The 24,633-nt window shown below is 44.7% G+C and overlaps 1 protein-coding gene across 12 annotated transcripts in view; it reads right to left on the reverse strand.

Moving 5' to 3' along the window:
• Positions 1-24,633, reverse strand: part of TACC1 (transforming acidic coiled-coil containing protein 1) — a 116,509-nt gene that overhangs the window by 57,563 nt on the left and 34,313 nt on the right. For 4 of the 12 annotated variants that reach the window (XM_032329008.1, XM_032329019.1, XM_032329018.1 and 1 more), the window contains 2 exons: positions 2,231-3,845; positions 1,162-1,277 (listed from right to left, as the gene is read on the reverse strand). The exons of 1 other annotated variant lie outside the window; for it this stretch is intronic. In XM_032329008.1, the coding sequence (XP_032184899.1) occupies positions 1,162-1,277; positions 2,231-2,391 (277 nt within the window). In that variant the 5' untranslated portion in view covers positions 2,392-3,845. Of the gene's footprint in view, positions 1-1,161; positions 1,278-2,230; positions 3,846-24,633 lie in introns of those variants that run through there. 7 more of the 12 variants (XM_032329009.1, XM_032329012.1, XM_032329013.1 and 4 more) reach the window with 3 other exon arrangements.

A 24,633-nucleotide genomic window follows, 5' to 3' on the forward strand; every position in this document is an offset into this window, starting at 1 on the left:
ACATGGCTCTGTGGCTCTGCTGACACCTTGATTTTGGACTTCCAGCCTCCAAATCTGTGAGAGAATACATTTCTGTCATTTTAAGCCATTACAAAATGTTCCAGACTTCCCTTTATCTGGCTAACTTCAGCTCTCCTACGGTTCCCTCCCTAGTCACTCCACTCAAGCCACACTAGTCTCCTTCCTGGTCCTCAAAACCCTCCCACCACCGGGCCTCACCCCATCCCAGGATGGTCCTGCTTCAGGCCTTTGCAGATACCATTCACTCTGCCCCGCCCCATCCCAGGATGGTCCTGCTTCAGGCCTTTGCAGATACCATTCACTCTGCGGAAAGGGTTCTCTCCCCCTCCTTCCACTGCTTTATTTTTCTCCATGATACTTAAGCTGACATAAATATCTTGCTTAACCTTTAAAAGGTCCATCTCCCTCCATAATGTTAGCTTAGTGACAGCAAGACTTTTTCACTGCTGAATCACAGCGCACTCTATTAAGTGGATAAACAGATTCTATCAGGACAGGTGAAATTTTACTCGAAACTGGCTGAGTGACAAGAAAGGTTTCTACTAATTAAATGGAACAACAGAAGCTTTTGTAGACGAAGGGCAGGCTCAAGGTTGAGCTCTGAGGGGGCTAGGAGACAATCTCTGTGCCAGGTTTTTTTAGGTAGACTGAGAAGCTCACCACCATTCCTGTGTAGATGAGGGGGAAGGTCAACAATTTTGAAGATTCCTTTCTATCTAAAGAAATCAACTCTTACCTATAAATTTTGTCCCCAGCCATACACACACCCCTGGAGAAAGTGATTTAGCTTCAGAAATAGCCAAAGCCAACTTAAACATACCTCCCTCCACCTCTGCATTACCGTACATATTTTTGGTTTGGGGGAGGCTGGGGGGAAGGGCGCAGCAGGAATATCTGATAGTGACAATTTTATCTTGCAAATATAAATATACAAACTACTTAAAAAGAAAGCCTCTGACCACCACATTCCTAAAAAGCAAACAAAAACATTTCAAAAAAGCCAGGAGCTTTAAAACAACTTTCCTAGTAAGTACTTAATCCAAAGCTTTTTAAATAGCCCGAAGTTAACACTCCTGCTTTCCTCATTTACATCTTCAAAACTTTAAACAAAAGAGGCAGAAAATGAAAGTCTTTCTTTACCTTGGGTTTTGGCCCCAGGTCCTGCCAATCCTAGGGATGAATCACAGGATTCCTTGAGAGGCGATCTGATTGGTGTTTCAGCTTCAGGGGTCTCAAAATTACCTTCAGAATCCGAGCTGCCAAGGGGGAAAAATGAGGAATTACCACTTTCAACGGTATTTCCGACACCCTTTACGGTCTACATATGGACAGAGTCCAGCATTTTTGCCTAACTTTACAACCCCACTAGTCCCAGCAGGGACTGGCCTGTGGGAGCTCACCATGGGGTTTTCTTGCTGGGCCCTTCTGGGCCTTTTGCCTGGCATCCTGTCTGCCTGATATTCCTCCATCCTCCGGAGCTTTTCTCCATCACGATTTATTTCCGAGGTCATCCTTTCTTCTGATATCCCCCCAAAAACGCTTTTCAACAGACTCCTTTTCTAACAAGAGCCCCTACTCATAGGCTTAAAAAATTAAGATTGCCCCCTCCTAAAAATTAAGTCAGCTCTCGCCACGATCCCTTTTTCTCAGGCAGGCCTCTACCTGTCTGGAACTCACTCGGCCCCAAGCTGAGAACACGGTCACCTGCCTTCCTCAGTCACTCGGTGACAGCTCAGCAAGGACCACCATTTCTCACCAGCTGCCAGGGGCCTGTCATCACGCGACCTTCTTTACCAAGGCTGCATTTTCGGGACACACAGGGACACCAGGACGGCCTGGGAGCGACTTCTTCCCCACAGAGAGGGGCCCCAAGTTCTACGGGTGTGATCAGTGACACTGTGTGTGTGTAGGGGCGGGGGCGCGGGGCTCAAAGCTTGAGAGAAAGTGACTGAAGCAGACCGGGATGCGGAAAGACTGCAGATGCCGGGTTAGGTTCTGAATCGAGCTCATACTGAAACGGGGGAAAGGGAACACCGGACAGAACATCCTGAACTTTCGAATGCACAGCGGGGCCCCTGCTACGGGTAGGGACGCAGCGTTGCGATGATAATGGTTACGCGGCTGAGCGACCACACACACGCACACAGAATGAGCCGCAGATGGATGGAGGGCAGCACGTCGGCATCTCGGCAGGGATGCGTGTACTTGCCTGAAACTCAAGGATTTGGTCTCGGCTTGCGAGTCCTCCTCCTCGGGGTCGCCCTCTGGCCCTCCGGCCTCGTCCTCTCCGGCGCCCCCGCCGCGCACCGCGGACCAGGTCCATTTCGCCCACTGCACTGGGGACAGGATCTGCCAAGGGCTGAACGCCATGAGCGCGGCTCCTCTGGCTCCAGCTCCTAGGAGTAGGGGAAGGGGGAGAGCCTTTTTTCCCTTTCAAAATGGAGGGAACGGGTGACAGACGCCTGTAAGCGTTTCCAGCGGAGGCGCGGATGTGGTTAAACGAGCGCCGTCGGGGGCCCGGGTGGAGCGCTTCCTCTCCGCCGGCAGGCAACGCCGCTTCCTCCTCGTCCTCCTCCTCGAACGGTGCGGCCGCGGCCACCCCCGCGCCGGCGACTCCCGCGGGGAAGATGCCTCTCCTGGGGCCTCCTCAGGGCCCGGCCCGCGGCGCCGGGCGGCTCGGGTCTCGGGGTCTCTGGCTCCCGCCTCCCGGCCGGCGGGGCGCGCATCAGCTGCCGCGGGAGCCGCGCCCCAGGAGCCGCCCCCTTGGACCGTACTATTAGCGCGCGCGGGCGGGGGCGGCGGTAGCGCCGGGCCTTTGAAGTCCTCGGCGGGCCCGCCCGATCCCCCCGCCGCGGCGCCACTCTGGTCGCGCCCGGACTGCGGGAAGGGGGCTGCCGGGCTGCGACTCTGGCGGGCAGAGCACCCAGGCGCCCCCAACAGCCCTGTCAGCTGCAGGAGCCGGGAAGATCCTTTTTCTGGGTCCGCGCACGCTGGACTTTTCCTCCTTCCCTTCTTATTTTTTCGTCTTGCTACTGTGACTTAATGGCGTTGTAACATTGAACCGCACAAAAGTGAAGCCCCGTATTTAAAAACACACACGCGCGCGCGCACAGACACACACACACAAACTTTGAGGCCGCTGTTGTCTGAGGTTTCTCTCTCTCCCTCACACTGACAGCGTGGAAGATTTCAGCCTCTTCACCTCCGACCCTGTCGCTCCCAGGATTTGGAAATTCCTCAGCAACGCTACAAGAGTAGCCAAGCGCTGGAACTGTAGATGTTTTGTCCCTCCCCACACCGCAGTCGTGGGCGCTCTGGGGCCAGGTCTCTGGTAAAGGTCTCAGGCTCAATTACCCTGTGAAATTATAGCCTGTCGGTTTCCCATTCTCCTTTTTTGAGGCTTTCTCTTCATAACTTCTAAGCCTCTGATTTCTGACTTCGTCTGCTGCTTCAGAAGTATGCCAGCAGGCCTTGTGAAGGCAGCCTTCAAAATAACAACCCTCTTTATGTTGGAAGGCTGAGGAACATGGCAGAGCTCTCCTCGCCTTTTCTTCATTTTCCATATAGGGATCGCTCGCCTCAGAATTTCCAGTGCACCAAGGAAGCCGGCTCCACAAACCACAAACACCAGACTTCACCATCTCCTGGCCTGGGTAGGGCATTTCTTGTACTATTGGAATTTCCCAGAGTTGCGGTGAAACTGTGAGGTGACTTCAGCTTCTCACAGAGAGAGCAGCTCCAGAATTTAGGAACAAAGTCATGCTGAAACTGCAGGAGGCCGCCCATCTCCCCTGAAAGGGGTTGGCACTGGCGAGGAGTCAGGACTGTATCACATATTCGATAACAAACACAGAAGCAAAAAGAAGGCAAGATAAGCCATGGCAAGTCATCTTACCATAACAGAAGGGCAGAGGTTTGCCTGAAGTCTAGATAAAAGGGTTGGGGGTGTCAGGATGCTTTAGAATTCACCCAGCTCCTTCCCAGAGAGAAACACAACTGTCATGACTGTTCTAGAGGCAACAACAATGGGAAGCAAGCAGGAGTCTTTTTTTTTTTTTTGCGTCCACATGAAATACATCACAATATTATCCAATTTTTTGTATTTTTAGGTTTATGGCTCACCATTTAAACACTCAGGTGGTAAGGTTCCCTAGATTCCTGAATTTCACACAAGTGTTCTGTAACCTGGAAATCATATTACCCAATATAAATCAGTAACTGGCATAACCTGGATCCTGTTCTTTCTTCTTCCTGAGTAGTTCTCAAATCTTTTCAATCCTCTGCATCCCCATTGTAGCTAACATATAGATCCCACACTGTCCATTTTTCATAAGTTTACTGTAAATGTCTTCCAACTGGTTCTACCTCTGAGGGTTTTCCCACCTGGGGTCACCCCACCTAACTGATAGGTGACTTATGCTCTGGTCTTGCTGTTCCTGCTCCTCTTTACTCCCAGCCCTTTGTATTCCTTGCCATAAACAGTATAGAATTGGTTCTGAACTTTTGATATAGCCCAGAATCATCTGGGGGTGCTTCTTTAAAAATACTAATCCAGATTACCAGCAGGACCTGGTAATCTGTATTTTTACCAAGTATCTTGGGGAAATTTTTCCACGGGATAAATTTGGAAAACAATAACTAGCTTGGACTGACTAATTGCTGCTTCCGGAACAATTTCCCTTTTGCCTGCAGAGTTTTGCACATTCCCCTCCCCCTTATCCCCCACCTGGAGCTCCCGGACTTTGACTGTCCAAATTTCCTTCATGACCCAGCTCAAGGGTCTGCTCTGGAAAAACAAGCTGATTTCTACCCCCATCTACCATCTCTATACCCCAAACGTTAATAGAAACCTTTATTGTGGCCCTTAGATGGTTTTGAAAGGGGGCATTATTAATAGTTATACCAGACAGCAGGCTTAAACCAGGATGTCCCCAAGATGTAAAGTCACCCTACACTTCACACACGATATATAATGTATTTGTTTACATAGCTGTTCTCACTTCCGTACCATAAGTTTTTAAATTGCAGGGACCATTGGTTCATCTTTTCTCTTTGCCAAATTTTCAATGATAAAAACATAGTCTTTTTAAATTGCAGGGACCACATCATATTTGTGATTTATTTTTATTTCTCCAGACATTAGGACAGGGCCACATACTTAGGAGGTGGTTCAGTAAATGAACAGAAGAGGAATATTCTAGTTTAGTAGTAGATCTTATGAATTTGGCTAGGATGACATAAATTCCTAAAGCCTGACTCCTCCAGGGGAAATCAAGTTTTGGAACTAGCACAGAGTAGAACTTGGAGCAAGTAATGGCCCCAGAAAGATAAAGCTGGACCTATACAGCAATTTCTTGAAACTGGAGAAGCAAATGCCCAGGTTGCTGAACACTGCTCCTTGACAAGCTCCTGGACTTAATGTGAACAACAATAAAGGAAGTAAGTACTCAATAGTTTGCATTTATTTCATTGTTTAGAAGTTCAAGTAATGAGGCTAACTGACATATCGATTTTCCTGTCATTCTGGGAAAGAATGGGAAATGTTTGAAAATAGATATCCTAACCAAGGTAAACCATTTTGCTGCTATGTCCTCAGCATCACAGAGCAGAATGGCTGCAAACACATGACCACATAACCAAACGAGACGTATTTGTTTTGGAAATGACCGAAAACCCAGAAAGGGCCCCCTCTGTTCTCTTCCCTCCTCTGCTTCTTGTCTTTCACAGAAGCTTTGGATCAACACACCCTGAAAATCTGAAATGTAACTCCTTTGAAACAGTCCTTAATTGTGGTGTAGCCAAGCCAGGCACATCCTTTGCCTATAATGGATGTTCCAGAGGGATCTGCAAGATGGGTCTCTATATTAAAAAAAATAACAAGGGGCGCCTGGGTGGCTCAGTGGGTTAAAGCCTCTGCCTTCGGCTAAGGTCATGAACCCAGGGTGGGATCAAGCCCAGGCTCTCTGCTCGGCAGGGAGCCTGCTTCCCTTCCTCTCTCTCTGCCTACCTGTGATCTCTGTCTGTCAAATAAATAAATAAAATCTTTTTAAAAAAATAACAAAATAAAATGAAAGAGTAAGCAAACTCAAACAGGCAAACAACTAACCATTTCATAGCATAGCTATTCTAGTAAAGCCTGTAGGAATGGGTAGGCGTTGGGGGCAGATGTAGTTGGAGCCTAATTGGTAAGGATCCCATTTACCTGGTAAAAAGTTTAACTCAAGTTGAACTTCATCCTGTAGTGGGGGGAGCAAACACCAGAACCTCCCTAGATAACGCAAGGCAGTGATGAGGCCATGGTGATAGCTGTGCCATCTGGAGAAGCCTGCTGTGGCGAAGGGGCAGCCCTACCCAGTTCCTGATGCCCAGCATTGCCATTTAACCATCTTCCAAGAGAACTCAGATTGTGGATTTCATAAGACATCTTCCAATGTTTAATGTTCTTACTAATTTAAATCGTTTTAAACCTTGAGGAGGCCAACATGGTGCTGGATCAAAACAAAGCCATTGGTGTGCCTGGTGGCCCAGGGAACCTAGATGGACAGAGGGGAGTCATCAGGCTTTGAGCAAGTGAGTAACATTTCCATTTAGAAAGAATATTCTGGTAACAACCTGGGAGACGGGAGGGTAAGAGTCAAGACTGGGAGACCCAGAGAACTGCATTTCCCTGCCCCAAACCACCTAGAGAAAGCAGACGGCCCCTGCTCCAGAGGGTAAAGAAGCAGAACCGGAATTTGTGTCCTTAGCTTTCACTCCACTTGTTCAGGAAGCATCGGAGCTGTAAGCAATCCAAGCATGATGCAAACACTTTTACAGGGGAAGGACAGGAAAACCTACTGCTAAGGCAACCGAGTTTCCCACAGCCAGTAAAACGAGAAAGCATCTGCTCTGAGATGATGGGAGTGGAGGGGAGGGCCCGGATGGTAAGAGAGCATCGGGGCTGAAGTAGCCGCAGAGAAAACCGGAAGGTCAGGCAGGCAGGTAGACAAACCCGTCAATGTATCCGTCTTCTCTCACAATCTAGGAATCTGGTGAGCAAGAGATACATCGAATTCAACTAAGATTACATGCCAGATGGATGATATCACCAAAGTGGCTGGGCAGCTTTGAAGCAAGTAGGCAAAGTACTGGCCTGGAGAACAGCAACTCAGTCGATGTGTCTCAGTGGAACGCCTGCAGAACGCCCCCCACTCCCCAACCCTTCTTTTTGAGAGCCATCTGCTCATGGGATGAGGGTTCCAAGACATGGTGGGGAATTCCCCGCACCCGGTTACTCCATCAACCTGATCCTTGAATGCTCTCTCCTTACTCACTAGAGGTCCTTGCAAGGTCCTCAAGACATAATGACTTGACAGTACTTTATATCAATAAAGTTGCATCTGATCCTTATAATCATTCTCTCCGGTAGTGGGGCAGGTCTTCTCATTCTCAGTTTGCAGGTGAGGTAGCTGAAGCAGAAAGGGCAACCACCTGCCTAACGTCTTACAGCTAACTGCCGCCGGAGCTGAATCTAGAAGGCTAGTCTGTCAGTACCTTTGGTGCATTATCACACTGTAAGAAAGCAGAATGTCCTTGCAGCCACTGGGTAGCCTGCCATTCCATCAGCTGGACACTCCTCTCAATATACCACTGCTGCAGTCCCTGCTTCCTGCTCACCTGGCATGAAAGCCGCAGCCAAGAATACCTATCTCCCCTGCACCCCCAATGCCAGCAGGAGTCCTGCTTTCCAGACTGACCTCAGTCTAACCAGGCAACAACTGTGCTGATGTCTGCACAAGACAACATGGCAAACAAGAGCATCTGACATATTCAAATATGTTAACGTTACATTCTGAAACTTGCAAGATCAGATTGTATTCTTACTTACAGGCTACAATCATCTGTAGAATTACAATCTTTCCTCCACTACCCAAACACACCCAAATCAGAATTTATATGATGCATTTTCACTTAAAATTATACCACAAAGAGAACTTCCTTTCTAATTTTTTAAGAGAAGAGCCAGATTTATATCCATGGTTAATACTCTTTTTGAGCTCCAGAAAGATTAAAATTAAAAGATTTAGATTGCATCTTTAGAGACTTGGCCAAGCTTCCCACCAAGGGCCTGCCAAGAGACCCTTGTCAAGGCTTTGCTTTGGTGAATAATTCCTGTCAGGTCGACCCTCTGATCTATTCTGTTTTGTATCACAAAAGTAAAGTTTGACTTTCCCAGAAAGTATGCCATTCTGCCTAGGTCACAATCAGACTTATAGCAGAACTGCCATGTAGCAGAGTTATACTGTGTCAGCTTTCAGTGGAGGTGGGAAAAAAAAAAATCTATTCTGTGATGTTTACACTGACCTAGTGTCATTTAAGAAGCCGGTTCTTAAACTTCTTATGAAGTTCTCTCCCATCCCCGTCAGACAGCATGACTGTATGTTTATTGGCTTTATGAGAAAGTTCAGTTTAGCTCTACCCTGGGATGTAGAAGTATTAGCCAAAGAGTTGTTGAGTATGAAGGACAGAAACAGAGACAGGTCAGTCTGTTCATTCTAAGTGAGGAAAATAACCCCAATATTATTCCTAATTCTTCCCACCAACAACCACAAATCCAAAGTTGAAAACAAGCCAAAAATAAAAACAAAAGATCCAATTAAAGCACTGAACTATCTTTAAATTTAGAAATATTTTCTATTCCAGGAGATACAAGTGGTTTTTCTGGCTAAACAGCATTATTGAAATTACAGAGCCTGTTAAATAGGTAGACCATCTTGTAAAATTATTGTTATTGATTTAACACACCTTGTGCTTTATTTTTCTTAAAGATCTTTTTTTATTTATTTGAGAGAGAGAGTGCACAAACAGGTAGAGGGGCAGAGGGAGAGGAAGAAACAGACTCACTGCCAAACAGGGAGCCCAGTGTGGGTCTCGATCCCAGGACACTGGGATCATGACATGAGCCAAAGGCAGATTTTTAACTGACTGAGCCACCCAGGCCGCCCCTGTATTCTTTTTTTTAAGATTTTATTTATTTATTTGACAGAGAGAAATTACAAGTAGATGGAGAGGCAGGCAGAGAGAGAGAGGGAAGCAGGCTCCCTGCTGAGCAGAGAGCCGGATGCGGGACCCGATCCCAGGACCCTGAGATCATGACCTGAGCCGAAGGCAGCGGCTTAAACCACTGAGCCACCCAGGCGCCCCCCCTGTATTCTTCTATTGATCTTATATTCCTTTTCAGCAGATTAGGCATTTAAAAAAGTGGGCCCTCTGAATCAGGCAGCTTAACATGTTAAGCCTCAGACAAGAAAACCATCTGGAACCCTTGCTCAATTGTTTACAAGTTGAAGTTTCTAATAATGAATATTATTCCAAATTTGAGAGATCTACATTACCTCATAGTTAGAGAGTAGGTAGACGCTAAGACTTGAGTTAAAGAGGATGAAGGAATTTAGGAAATTGAAATAGAATACGACTACTTCTCCTGTAGCCATTTCATTCCCTCTCCTCTATCCTACCTCCAAAATAAGTCTCCCCAAATAATACTCCTGGAACACTAGAGCAATACTGACCCCGTGACCCAGGTTTTCTGATATCACCTTGATAGCAAATATTCTACCCATTCTACTTGTAAATACATGTCTCCATTTTCAATTGATGAAATACTGTCACTAAGAAGTCGGACGATAACAGATTGGGATGACAGTTGGAAAGGACAGCAGAGCTTGTGGGGTGGTTAGGGAGGAGGGCTTGTGGGAGGAGTGTCCACCCAGAGAAAGAATAAAACCACAAATTCCAAGATAATTGGGATATCCACTCTACCTAAATCCGCACTTGGCGGGAATTGCATGACAGTAATTCTTTGTGACTGATAATCACAGTTTCTAAGAGAAAAAGATGGGAAAGTAAGTAGCAAACTCCGTGACAGGGCATGCAGCCTTCTGCTACTTCCAGCCTTTATCTTTTTAGAGCAAAAGTTCAACTGCCATATTTGGGTTCTGAAACCACATGTGTGTGAAAAGTGAAGGAAAATATGTCCTTTTACTTCTCTGTTACCGTATGAAGTGGGGAGAAGGGAAACTCTCTTTTTTAAGTATTTAAAAAAATTTTTTTAAACTCCGAATGTTAACACATTGCTCATTTGCATCCCTAATGTAAGCTAACCAACTAGCTAAATAAACGGAAGGACATTACAATGTTCCAAATTGGTAAAACTAAATATTTAAGATGGCAATACTACCCAATTAACTAATAAATCTAATGCAAAAAAATAAATAAATCTAATGCAATTTCAATCAAAATTCCTAGGATGTTTTTTCTTGGGATTTGTCGATATTTTCCAAAAGTTTATTTAAAAAATAAACAGGTGAGCATATTTTAAATTCTTTTAAAAAAAGAGAGTCAAGAAGGGGATTAGGTCCACACGATATTAAGACATATTGATGACAAAATAGGCATATCCTTGCTCTGTGAAACAGAATGGAAAGCCAAGAAAAAGATACAAAATATATGAATATATTATATGATAAAGATGATGTTGTAATACAGTGGGGAGGATTATTTAATAAGTGGTTGGGGAATAAGTCGTTGGCAATGGAGAAAAAGATCAAGTTAAACCTCTAACCCAGAGTGTATACCAAGATAAATTCCAGATGGGTTAGAATGCTAAATCATAAAAATCACACCACAGGGAGAAAACAATCCAAAAACAACAGAATCTGTCCAAGCTCCGTCAGAAGGATGACTGCCCAATCTTTCAAGTAATTAACGAAATCACACTCAAAATAAAGATTACAGATTTGGCTACAGAAGAAGAGTAAAGCTACTAAATGTTTGCCTTCAAATTAAAAGGCAAAAGACAGGCTGGGGAAAATAATAGCAACCAAGAGCTAATATTGTTATTACCCAAGGAACTCATGAAAATCATGAAGATCATCGAAACCCCAGCAGAAATTAGCAATTATAACTGCTTGCTATGTGTCAGACACTAATCTAAGTGCTCTTCACATGAATTATCTCCTTTAATTCCTACCTCTGGTCCCACAGAATTGGAGGGTATTATTATAAGGAAGGTATTAGTATGACCTTTAAAAAAAAAAAGGTCAAGTTGACTACATTTTCAATGTCTAGAGTAGGGGCTTAGCAAGAGGAGTTTCAGAAGATTGTGACCTCTCTGAAATTACATGCAAAACTATGTGTGTGTGTGTGTGTGTGTGTATTTGCACCCATCTCTCCCCACCTCAACCCCATATACCATCAAGTTCCACTCCAGAAATAATGCCTTAGGCCGATTAAAGATTAATTTCTGAATCTGAAAGTAGAACCAAAAGATTCTCTTCCTCCAACAGTTAAAGGGAAGTTCTACCAGAAGGGCCCTTACAAGGAGAACACAAACCTGCCGGAGATGAACACAAGAAGCGGCAAGTTTGAGAGACACACAGCACAGTGCAGATACCGGTCCTAGTGGGCAATCTGTGGGTCTAATCTAAGTGACACCCTCATTACAAGGAGGCGTTTGCCTGGGGAGCCAAGGTGCCATCAAAAAGGAGATCTTCCCCAGGGACTGCCCACCTTCACACCTGAGCATCTTCAAGGACACACCAAAGTGGGCCAGGATATCAAAAGTGCACTTTATGTGGGAGGGGCAAAAGCATTTGTTTTAACATGTGTCTCTTTGGGGTGTTCTCCTTTTGGGGTACTTTCCTTTCAAGAAACCATGTTGATGAGGTACACCGGACTCCAGGAGTCCCCCCTGATCTGACAGTTACCTGCGGTCAGCCAGGGTCTAGATGCAGACGATTCTCCTTCGACACTGTTAGAAGGTCAGTAGCGGCCTTACGATGGGTCCCAAGGTGGACGTCATTCACCTTGCTTCTTTTCATCACAAAGGCATTTTGTCATCTCACATCATCACAAGAAAAAGGGTGAGTGTAGTACATACAATAAGACATTTTGAAAGACCGCATTCACATAACTTCCATTACAGTATGGTATTATAATAACTTATTTTATGGTTAATTATCATTGCTAATGTCTTACTGCACCTAATTGATAAATTAAACCAAGTCATAGGTATGTATAGGAAGAAACACAGTATATATAGGGTTTGGTACTATCTGTGGTTTAGGAACCCACTGGGATGAGTTTTGGCATCCACTGGGGGTTTATCTCTAGTGGGTAAAGGGGAAGGGGTTTATCTCTGGTAGGTAAAGGAGAACTATGGTGATAGGTGGGGGCATTTTCCCATCTGGGAAAAAGTGGGAACAGTGGTAGGGCTCCATGGTGGATAGTGTTGCCAAGGCCTGGTTCTGTGCAGCAGGAAGCTTAAGAATCTGGGGAGCTCTGGGGCGCCTGGGTGGCTCAGTGGGTTAAGCCGCTGCCTTCGGCTCAGGTCATGATCTCAGAGTCCTGGGATCGAGTCCCGCATCGGGTTCTCTGCTTAGCAGAGAGCCTGCTTCCCTCTCTCTCTCTCTCTGCCTGCCTCTCCATCTACTTGTGATTTCTCTCTGTCAAATAAATAAATAAAATCTTTAAAAAAAAAAAAAAAAAAAAAAAGAATCTGGGGAGCTCTTTTTAAGAAAAATACAAAAGGACCTTGTGGGCGCCTGGGTGGCTCAGTGGGTTAAGCCGCTGCCTTTGGCTCAGGTCATGATCTCGGGGTCCTGGGATCGAGTCCCGCATCGGGCTCTCTGCTCAGCAGGGAGCCTGCTTCCCTCTCTCACTCTCTGCCTGCCTCTCTGCCTACTTGTGATCTCTGTCTGTCAAATAAACAAATAAAATCTTAAAAAAAAAAAAAAAAGGACCTTGTGAATACAATGCGAGGGCCCTTCTGGAGACCCTGCAGGGGACCTACCCAAGTGAGGGGTCCTGAAGTTTAAGCTGCATTAAATCATTAAATCATGATTTAAGCTGCATTAAATCATGGTAAATTCAACTCTGCCCAGAGGGTGAAAGAAAGCCTCGTGTCTCTGGAGAGTCCAGCAAAGCCTCAACTTGGTAAGTGAAAATATTCATCTATTGAAGGAAGGAATCACATTGCCCTCCTCTAGCTTCCAAAAGGCATTGAAAAATTTTAACTTTTGGAAGTTCGATAAAGGGGTCAAAAGTTATCTTCTATACAATGTGTGGAACCTAACTCATGGTTCTATTGCTTCTGTACAAGTGTAAATACACACACACACACACACACACACATTTTAATTATGATAAAAAGTAAATCTGTAATACTCAGGGGAAAGGGGGTGGGGAGAGGGGGGTGGGGTTATGGACACTGGGGAGGGCATGTGCTATGATGAGTGCTGTGAAGTGTGTAAACCTGGTGATTCCCAGACCTGTACCCCTGGGGCTAATAACACATTAAATGTTAAATTAAAAAAAAAAAAAAAAAAAAACCTGTAATACTTCTCTAGCATCATGCACCTTCTGCACCCTTATCCTTTGGACTTCCACAGCCATGCCAGCAGCGTCTAACTTCCTCCCACAGCCATTATTTCCTTATTTCTTCTGGTAAAAGAGCCCCCTGAGTTTCCACTGGGCACATGGCCACTGAGCAGAGGCCCCATTTCCCTGCCCTTTCTGCAGGCAGGAGTGGTCTTGTGACTTAGTTCTGGCCCGGGAGAAGTGAGCCAGGTGGCAAGTATGACTTTGGGGTGATGTCCTTAAAAAGAAAACGGCTGTGCTTGCCCCGTGTTGTGGGCTGATGCTGAACCAGCTTCTACTGTGTGGACGAGGACCACACTTGGGAGATGGCAGAACAGACGGACGGAGCCACGCCTGACTTCTGGACTGACATCTGGACCAGAGTGGCCTGCTGCCCTAGACCAACACACCTGAGACCTGTTATGTAAAAGGAACAGAAGGCCATCTTTGTGCTACTCCCTACTGAGTCTCCTGGTGATAAGCAACCTCACCTCCTCCTTACAATACAACTTGTTTTGGGGTGTTTAGCATCTTCAATTCCCTTAGATGGCAATGTGGGAAGAACCTGCCTTCAATGTCATTCCACATCATTGTGAGAAAGATGACATTTGGGTTCTTTCCAAAATGCATCCTATATCACAGTGGTGTCTTTTTTCTTAAAGCCAGAAAATTGTCCAGCCATGAGACTTGAGCCTGCCATGTGGATGAGGTGGTCAAACTACCCTGAATACAAGACTGGGCCCACCCTTCCCTCTCCCGTGATGATCTGAGTTGTAATACCACCTTTCCGGAAATTAGGGAGTCATGTCTTTAAACATGACAGGTGTGGATGAAAAGCTAAAGGGAAATGGAAGTCAACACTCGGTCTTCCAGGCAGAATGGATTTGGATATTGTATGAAGGATATAGTCTCTGCTTGAATTCTTCTTGAGTATTTCTTGGAAATGATATGACAAATCCAGAACTACTATATCATAAATATGAGTATTTTGCCAATTCAAAGGCTGAAATCATAATTGACCAACATTTTATAAAGAAATTAATCACTGTTGTTCTTTGGCTTGAACTCCAACCGGAGTTATTTCCGGTACTCACCCATAAAATATTTTTTTAGAAACTGTTTTCATGCAGACTCATAGTCAGTCAGTCATTTTGTTGTATTATCTTACAGAAGAGCCATAAGTCTGGTCATCCTTACTGTTCTTCTCAGTACCTCATCATGTAAGCTGTGGTAAGACTGTACGGATTTTCTACTTCCTTTTGCCAAGGCACAGATAACCACTGAGTAGAATGTATTTGCTTCAAATCATTTTCTGAACAGATAATAAGTCAGTGACTCTAAACCTAATCATCTGCCCAAGATCTCACAGAACTACAGAAGTTTTTAGATGGAAAGGACCTTTGCCAAAGTCACTGAGCTGAATATCCTTGTTTCCAGATGGTCACCTGAGTCCCTGAGGCATTAGAGATTGCCCAAGGTGCTGTCAGGCACCAACATTTGCCTGACTGGGACTTACATCTTTCTGGCGGGAAATATAAATTCTAGGCTTTCTCCCCAACCCTAACAGATATACACACTTGGTATGTGGGATAGAGATAAAACTCCACGCTACCCCAACAACAATCGCCTCATTTTATTTTTTTAAGTAGTTCCATGACTAGCATCGAGCCCATCATGTCATCCTCAAAAGCAACTTGAACTGTTTTATAAAACAAAGAATTTCTTTTTTTTTTTTAAAGATTTTATTTATTTATTTATCTGACAGAGAGAGACACAGTGAGAGAGGGAACATAAGCAGAGGGAGTGGGAGACAGAAAAGCAGGCTTCCTGCAGAACAGGGAGCCCAGTGCTCGATCCCAGGACCCTGGGATCATGACCTGAACCGAAAGCAGATGCTTAACAACTGAGCCACCTAGGTGCCCCAAGAATTTCTTTATACAAATAACATTGTGCTTTGTCTAAAAAGTATTTTAAATACCTTTAAGGGAAAATAATACATATGTTCATTATTTCATTCAATCATTCCACAGAGTTTAGAAATGACAAAACAAATCCAGTCCTTGCCCACATAAGCTTAGGCATTAGTGAGTTTAGGAAAAAGAAATAAATATGTAACTTACAAACTGTGAAGTGTGCTTTATCACAACAGCACAGGGGCCAAGGTCAAGGCCAAGGGGGGTGGGGGGCTAGTGGAAATAAATCAGGGAGGGGACAGGCTGAGGCCCAAGGGATGGATGTGGGAAGTGTCAGGGTAACAGCGTCCTGGCAGATGAAAAAGGAGCCTCTGCTTCAGATAAGTGTAGCCAAAGCAAAGCGAGTGAGGGGCTGAACTGTCCAGATATTGTTGGTGGAGGAGGAAAGGCACAGGTTTCCAGGGGGATGGTGGGGGGCCTGCCGGAACATGGTCTTAAAAAGGTGAGTTTTTGATGACACACAAAAAAACAAAGATGAAAGAAAAACTCACCCATAATTGTGCTTTTGATAAACCGCCACCGTTAAAATGTTGGTGAACAATATACCCTGTTCTTAGCTTTTTCAAGGCACATATGGCATCAAATTATTTCTATTTTTCTAATTATTCTCTGTCATTCCTGACTAGAAGTGGCTCCATGAACAAAAGCATCTTGTCTACCTTGCTCTGTCTGCGGATAATACTTGACGACTGAATGAATAGACACAAACTTCCAAATACTCCTCTTAAAAATACACAAGCATGTACTTACAAGCATGGATAGACAGACAGGCAGACAGACAGACACTTTTACACATTGTGATTTAAATATCATACCACCCTGTGCTAGAGGTGAGGACTTAATCCCTAACTTCTCCACTTTGCAGCTGGAACTCCACTCCCCAGGGGAGGAAGTGGGGACTAGGTTATGAAACCAGTGCCCTTCCTGACCCCGTTGAGCCCATGTTCTGCTCTCTCCCTCAGTTGCAGCAGCAAGCCTTCCCTTGTCTACCAACATTTACACCATTTGTTCCCCATGGAGGGATCTTCAGGGGGTTTACTGTTCCTCATTATAAGTGCAACTGTGACAAACAACGCCACACATGTATTTTTTCACACAGACGATGATTTCTTAAGAGTTAAAACCCTAGATATGGGACTGTAGTGTCAAAACACATTTTAATATTTGGATGAATATAGCAAAACAGCCCTCCAGAAAGGCTGCACTAATTTACCTTTTTAAATGACGGTGTATGAGATAGCCTTGTCCCTCAACCTTAACCAACCATGCATCTGAAATAATGGCAATTGGTTGGAAATGACATTGTTGGTTTTCTTTGAACACATTTGATTGCTAAAGGAAGTCTGAACACCCATTAATGTATTTATTGAACCAGTGGCTGACTCCCTTTCCTTCTTTCTTTGGTAAATGGAGTGTTTAAGTCCTTTGCCTTAAATCAGTAGTTCCTCCTGGTCCTGGGACCAGCAGCATCAGCACTGCCTGGGAATTAGCAATGCAAATTATCAAGACCCACTCTGAACCTGCCAAATTAGAAACTTGGGGGTGGGGGAGGGGGTAAAGGTGGTACAGCCTCTGTGTACTCTCCAGTGCAAAACAGCCACATTGCAGACCCTCCCTCTCTACACAGGGTATAGGTCTCTAACTTCCAAACTAAAGACAAAAAAGCTTTTTGATCAACAGCAAATTCCATATTTCCTCCACAAAATGGTATTTGTGGACTGAATTGCACTTACCATTTCCTTTCATTCGAAATATTCTGAACTACCTCAACAGGACCCGGGAGCCCACTGCATAACCAGGACCAACCTCACAACAGTGCTCCGAGATGACACCTGTACCATCTGCCTAGACTCATGAACCCATTCTCTGAGCAAAAGTCCCATTTTCTTTGAGCAGCCACTCCCTCCCACGCTCAGGGCCTGTGGTTTGGGTCTCCCGCTCCTGAAGCAGGAGTGGGAGAGTGAGTCAGGCCTGACTAAACACCACATTCCACAGCCAGTCCCCTGACCGCCCCCCCCCAACCACAGCCCACCCACATTTGGTTCTGCAAAAGGCACATAACCCAAGCCCATCCAACTTACGTCTCCTGACAACCTCTCTAAACTTGGTCACCACTATCTCTCCTGTTACCTGTATCAAACCTGGGCCCTCTGACAGGATTCGGAAGAAAAGCCAGCAACCAGAGGGAGGGAGACATGCTGAAAGCTGCCCACAGGAGCCACTGTAGGAGAGATGGCCTTTACCATGGTAACTGCAGTGTATTCAGCAGGAATCCTAGAGTGATGTCAGCAGACAGTATGTGCACAAATGTGACTCTGCACTGGGATTAGCCAACTTGATGGGCATTTTCATTAGTCATTGGCCTCTTGGTTCAATAATCCCTTTATTTAAGAAGCTCTGTAAGCCTCAAGTAATGACAGCTGGTAGACATATTTCCCAGGCTAGTGGATGCCAGGAAAGGATATGAGGAGTCTGTGTGGTAACATTCTTCAGCCTCATTCCAGGACTCCTGATACATCTGCTTGGTAAAAATTGGCCTCAGATGTTCCCAGGATTCATTTTCCCTCACCAGCACCACCAAGGGCCACATTTAAAGAAACTCCCTAACGCTCAGATATTATTAAAGTGTCCTCGTGCTGGAATCTGTCTTTTCTCCCTATGGGGGTTGATTCCCCCCCCCTCAAATAAGATATTCAGAATTATCTTTAGTATCTACACTTTCATAAAATTAACTCATTCAAAACCATCTACTGAGTGCCTCTCAGCATGGGCAAGGCAGGCCAAAGGAACTGCTTATTCTCTCTGAAATCGACATACAGAGCAGGGACATTATAAACAGCATAATGCAAGGCACTGATTTGTTTCACACATCCCCAGCCTCTGCCTGACGAAAGTGGAGGAAAGCTCAAGTATGACCAAAAAAGGAAACCCCATGATTCAGCTTCCATAGAGGGTTTTCAAATGTGTGAAGGGGAAAAGTATGGGGGAGAGGAAGAAAAGAGGGAGGAAGGGAGGAAGGGAGGGAAACCCGAGCACGGTGACGTTACTGATGGCAAAAGAGGAATGTGAGCCCAAGTCTCTGCTCCCCTCAAGATTATTCTGCTCCTGGGGAGCAATTTTCATGCTGATAAATAATGTAGCATCAAAAAACCTCTCTGCTTTGTACAGAACATGAGAAATCTGGAATTTGCTACTGTCAGCCAGAGTATTCATACATACTCTATTCAAGACACAGACAGCCCTGAATACAGCTCTTCAGCTCAGCAGGGGAAACCACAGTCATCTGACATCTCTATGTCTGCGACTGTCACAGCTCTGGAAGGATGTGTGGGAAAATCAGCGCCAGCCACACAGGCCCATGTTTGTGTGTACACACACACATGCGCACACCCACACCCCACATACACACACCTCACACACACTGCACACATACAGTCACACACAGAGACCCACATACACGCACACCATACACAGATACATACGACAGAATCACACACACACACACACACACACACACACACAATTACTCCCACTCATTGTCACACACACACCACACCCCTCCAGGAGGCGCTGTTCTCCAGTCCTCCCACCAGGGGGCGCCACCCACCATCCACACCTCCTCACACCCGTTTGGTACACACACAGACACACACACATATACATACACACGGGCACACGTAGCCCCCCCCGCCACACGCATACACAGGCATATGCACTTCTCATACACCTCAGTCCTGACACAAGCCCCAGCCCCACTGACCATTCATTCATATAGGGATATGGAATCAATCAAATAAGACAATCATCAGGGGTATAAAAACAACTTCCACTTAAAAGAAAAAGACCATAAAACCGGGAAAGGACTGCAAAGTGAGAAACACAAGGAGAAATTAAAAAGTGTAGGCCTAGGGAAACAAAGACTGAGAAAAAGAGATACTGAAAGCGCCAGTCAAGCTTGGATTTGGTTTTGTTTGGGTTTTGGGCTCTGAAATACATTCTTCAAAAGCTGGGCTAACCCCACTTCTTAGAAGGACAGGCATCCTGGAATGTTTATAGCAGCAATGTCTACAACAGCCAAACTATGGAAAGAACCTAGATGTCCATCAACAGATGAATGGATAAAGAAGATGTGGTGTATATATACAATTGAATACTATGCAGCCATCAAAAGAAATGAAATCTGGCCATTTGCAACGACCTGGATGGAACTAGAGGGTATTATGCTGAGCCAATAAGTGAATCAGAAAGACAATTATCATATGATCTTCCTGATATGAGGAATGTGAGAGGCAGAGTGGGGGGGTTTGGGGGTTGGTAAGGAAAAAATCAAACAAGATGGGATCAGGAGGAGACAAACCGTAAGAGACTCTTAATCTCATGAAACAAACTGAGGGTTGCTGAGGGAAGGATGGTGTAGGGAGAGGGTGGTTGGGTTATGGACCTTGGGGAGGGTATGTGCTATGGTGAGTGCTGTGAAGTGTGTAAGCCTGACGATTCACAAACCTGTACCCCTGGGGCAAATAATACATTGTATGTTAATAAAAATAATTAATTTTAAAAATAAAACACCAAAAAACAAAAGAGGAGGAGGAGGAGGAGAAGAATGGGCATCTTGCTGGGTGAGGGGAGCACTAGGGTCCCCTTCGCTCTCTGCAAATGAAACCTGCTCTACAGATTTGCCAGCCAGGAGCTACAGCAACCGCCAGGGGGCACCAGAAAGTTCTGTCTCACATTCAATCAACAAACAGTTTTTATTTGTTTTTTTGTTTTTAAGATTTTATTTATTTATTTGACAGGCAGAAATCACAAGTAGGCAGAGAGGCAGGCAGAGAGAGAGGAGGAAGCAGGCTCCCTGCTGAGCAGAGAGCCCGATGCGGGGCTCAATCCCAGGACCCTGGGATCATGACCTGAGCCGAAGGCAGAAGCTTTAACCCTCTGAGCCACCCACGCGCCCCAACAAACAGTTTTTAAAGAGAGTTTCTTCAAGGTTTGTATTTCCATGAATACAAAAAGTCACCATGAGTCCCCCCCGCCCCGTGTCAAAAACAGGGTGTTTCTCCTGCAATTCATCCCTTGCATACCAATGAACGATATATGAAGGAGAGGGAAGACTTCCAAATTCTCAGAAGCCACAAAAAAATAGGCTCAGAACCATGGGGTTTGGAGTGAAGAATGCACGCCCAGGAGAGTCAGGATCCCACCCAGCAGAAGGTAAAAGAAGTATGGAAGAATTCAATTTCATCCTCCCTCAGTCCCTGTGTTCCTTTCTCTGACATGTACTGTAAGTTGGTATCAGATGACTCTCATTTTATCCCCCGCAGCAAAGGAGTCTCCTGAAGAAACCATCTCACCTCAAACCAGCCGCCGCCAAGAACTAAGCGGATGGTGGATGGCGCCCCCTGGTGGGAGGACTTGAGAACAGCGCCTTCTACCTGGCAAGAAGCAGGTGAAAGAGGCCCTCTCCACACCTTCCTACCTCTCCCTCTCTTCCCTGCCGCTCCCCTCCCCCACGGCTGTTGTCAGCTACTTTTGAAATTTGGACACATCTCTTGGTCCTAATCTTGTCCTCAAGGGAACTGTCCAACAACCACTTCAGGTATCAACTGTAAAGGTGGCCCATGTTCTTCAGAACTTGACTTGTGTTCCCAAATGTCATCACTACCGGCCACTGGACTTGTACCAGGAACCGTGGCTGCACACACGTGGAACCAGTGGATGTGCGAGTTTGCGAAGGCAAAGTAAGGAATGGGGGAAGGGACTGGACTCAGAAATGCTTAAAAGGTGATGTCTCTCAGGTAAAATGTCAGTCATCTTCCCATCACTACTTCATGTCTAAGCCTTCCTAGTTTTGTTTTCTCAAACCCCTATTTAAGAACAATTTTGATGTAGCCATAGAAACATAACATTTTGCAGTTGTTAGGAAAGCAAGACTCACAGACAAAAATAATTCTGCGGAGAAACCCAGGAAAAGCATTCTATCTGCTCTGTGTAAATGCAATAGAGTAAATGGGTATTTATCTACAGGATGGGCAGGACAGCGTTTCTCAAACATTTACTTTGCTGAAACTATGTTATCACCAGAGACCAAGCCATAAAAACTTATTTTCTAGCAGATAAACGGAAGCCTCTGCTGGTTAATGAGTTGCCTATGTGGCCAACTGACACTGGAAATGACTGGTAATTTTGTTTCTTCTGCTTCAGCGAGGTGCATTAGACTGAATCCCAGCTCCACAATTTACTGGCTCTTAACCTCCTCCAGGTTTCTTAACTTTGTCTAGGCCTCGGTTTATCTCACTGTAAAATTGAGATAATAATATCTACTTCATAGGGTATAGGAAAGGATATTTTTTTCAAACATTTATTTATTTTAAAGGCAGAGTACATGAAAGCAGGGGAAAGGGCAGAGGGAGAGAGAGAATCTCAAGCAGACCCTCCCTAAGCACAGACCCCAACATGGGGCTCGATCCCACGACCCTGAGATCACGACCCCATAACACGGAGATCATGACCTGAGCTGAAACCAAGAGTTTCAGCTCAGGTCACGAAGTCAGGTCAAACCTAGACACTCAACTGACTGAGCCACCCAGGTGCCCCAGGTCTAGGAAAGGGTTAAACAAGATAATGCATTTGCTTCAGGATCCCTGACACTCCTAACTTTTATATATTGTATATATGTGTATTTTCATTTGGAAAAAGTCGACATTTTTCATAGGTTTACATGACATTTTATCATATTATCAAGTGATCTCCAAAGGAGTTTTAAGAGCTGGTGCTCAAGAGTACAGCATCTTTGTAAGATTCCTATCGGCTCTCATCCTTACCAGTGACATACCACGCTGTTGGGCTTTTATGGGGACTTATGGTAGGAGACAAATGTGTGAGTTAAATTAGAAACAGAACTAGCCTGCTTTCAGAAAATAGATATGACTCCAAAGTTTCTGAGCAATACCCCTAAATTTAAGCAAGTCAAATATGATTTCTTTTGCCTACAATTGTTATTAATAGCATTTGCAGCAGGCACACCACAAGATTGGTCAAAGCAAAATTGTACTATGTCCAGGCAATAAATATATATATATTCTCCACAGTATCCTTAGCATTGAGAATTCTGAAAATGAAGAAATGTCAGTGTGAGAAATGCTCTTACTCTCTGGATTTACCAAGTCTCTACAGGTAGAAGAGCTGGCAGATCAAGGATGAGTAGAGAATAGTGGTTAATCATTTGCCATTCCTTATAGAAACCCACAAGGACTTTATATCATATTACCATGAAATATAAAGTCTAGACTGTCCAAGGAAAGTGTGTGACAGCATGCAGATGACCTGAGAGGATCTGAAGGCACTACTGTTTCCAAACAGGAAGATAAACTTTTTAAAATGAAACCTTCAGGGGCACCTGGGTGGCTCAGCGGGTTGAGCCTCTGCCTTCGGATCAGGTCATAATCTCAGGGTCCTGGGATGGAGCCCCGCATAGGGCTCTCGGCTCAGCAAGGAGCCTGCTTCCCCTTCTCTCTCCTACCTCTCTGCCTACTTGTGATCTCCCTCTCTGTCAGATAAATAAATAAAATCTTAAAGAAAAATAACAAAATAAAATGAAACCTTCAAATGAACCACAGATTGACCTACATCAGTGTAAAATCTATGAAAAAAGCTCAATTGTGAATATTCTTTTTTCCCAAGTTCCACATATGCCCCCCACCCGCCTCCATTCCCAAAGTCATCTCCACTCTCCTCTGACTCTCTGGCAAATGTCTCGCCTCCCAAATTATGAATGAATACTCAGATTTTAAATATTTAAAAATGCGTTTCTCTGCTCATGTAAATTCCTACATAAATAATAAATAATATTCACAGGGCCTGAACACAAGAAGGTAGTCAGTTAATATTTGTTGAATGGATAAGAATGGAAAGAGAAAAACCAACAAGTGTTAAACGGAAGGAGCGAGAGATTATAATACTCAATTTAAAAAAATATTTTATTTTTATTTACTTATTTGAGAGAGAGAGAGAGATGGTGACAGAAATCGCAAGAGAGAGCATAGGCAGGGAGAAGAGGGGGAAGCAGGCTCCCACTGAGCAGAGAGCCTGATGTGGGGCTCGATCCCAGGACTCTGGGATCATGACCTGAGCCAAAGGCAGATGCTTAACCGACTGAGCCACCCAGGCGCCCCTAATACTCAATTTTTAAAATGGTATTACAACCTGTAGGAAAGGAGGGATTATTTAATGCAGGTTTTCCTCAATTTACAACAGGGTTACGTCCTGAAGAACCCATTATAAGTTGAAAGCATCATTAAGTCAAAAATGCATATGCCTAAACTATGGAACAGCACAGCTTAGCCTAGTCAACCTTAAATGTGCTCCGAACACTCACATTAGCCTACAGTTGGGCAAAATCCCCTAACACAAAGCTTACTTCATAATAAAGCATTGAACATCTCCTGTGACTGAATGAACAGTGGACTGACGGAGAGAACCAGAAGGGTGGTCCGCATAGGCATAGTGTACCCTCGTGATCGTGGGGCTGATCGAGGCCTGGGGCTCCCTGATGCAACCCAGCATCATCACAGAGGATCATCTTGCCTAAGGCAGGCCTGGGAAAGCACCAAAACTCAAAACTCGAAGTATGGTTTCTACTGGACATATGTGACTATTACACCACCATCAACTTGAAAAATCCTAAGTCAAACCATAGTAAATCAAGTATGGTTTCTCCTGGACATATGTGACTTTTACACCACCATCAACTTGAAGAATCCTAAGTCAAACCATAGTAAATCAAGTATGGTTTCTCCTGGACATATGTGACTTTTGCACCACCATCAACTTGAAAAATCCTAAGTCAAACCATAGTAAATCAGGGACTGTCTCTACTTAAGACTAGTACTGGAGTAACTGGCTAGCTTTTTTGAAAACAACAAACAACAAAAACATTAAAGCCTTACCTTCACTAATGAGTCTAGAAATTTCAGATAGAGTTAATGGCTTATTAAAAAGAAAACTACAAGAAGAAAATAGTTATCTCATCTTGGGATAGGGAAGAACTTAGTAGGCATAAAAGCAGTGGAAGAAACCCTACAGGAAAACATGATAGGTTTATTTATATTAAAAAGTAACAGGACTACTAAACGTAATGTGGTATTCTGGATGGGATTCTGCAATAGAAAAAGACTGTAAGTTCAGGCTGCATTCATTCGTTCACTCATTTTAAAGATTTTATTTATTTGTCAGAGAGAGAGAG

Source organism: Mustela erminea, chromosome 21, assembly GCF_009829155.1.
Source record: "Mustela erminea isolate mMusErm1 chromosome 21, mMusErm1.Pri, whole genome shotgun sequence".
Classification (NCBI taxonomy): Eukaryota; Metazoa; Chordata; class Mammalia; order Carnivora; family Mustelidae; genus Mustela; species Mustela erminea.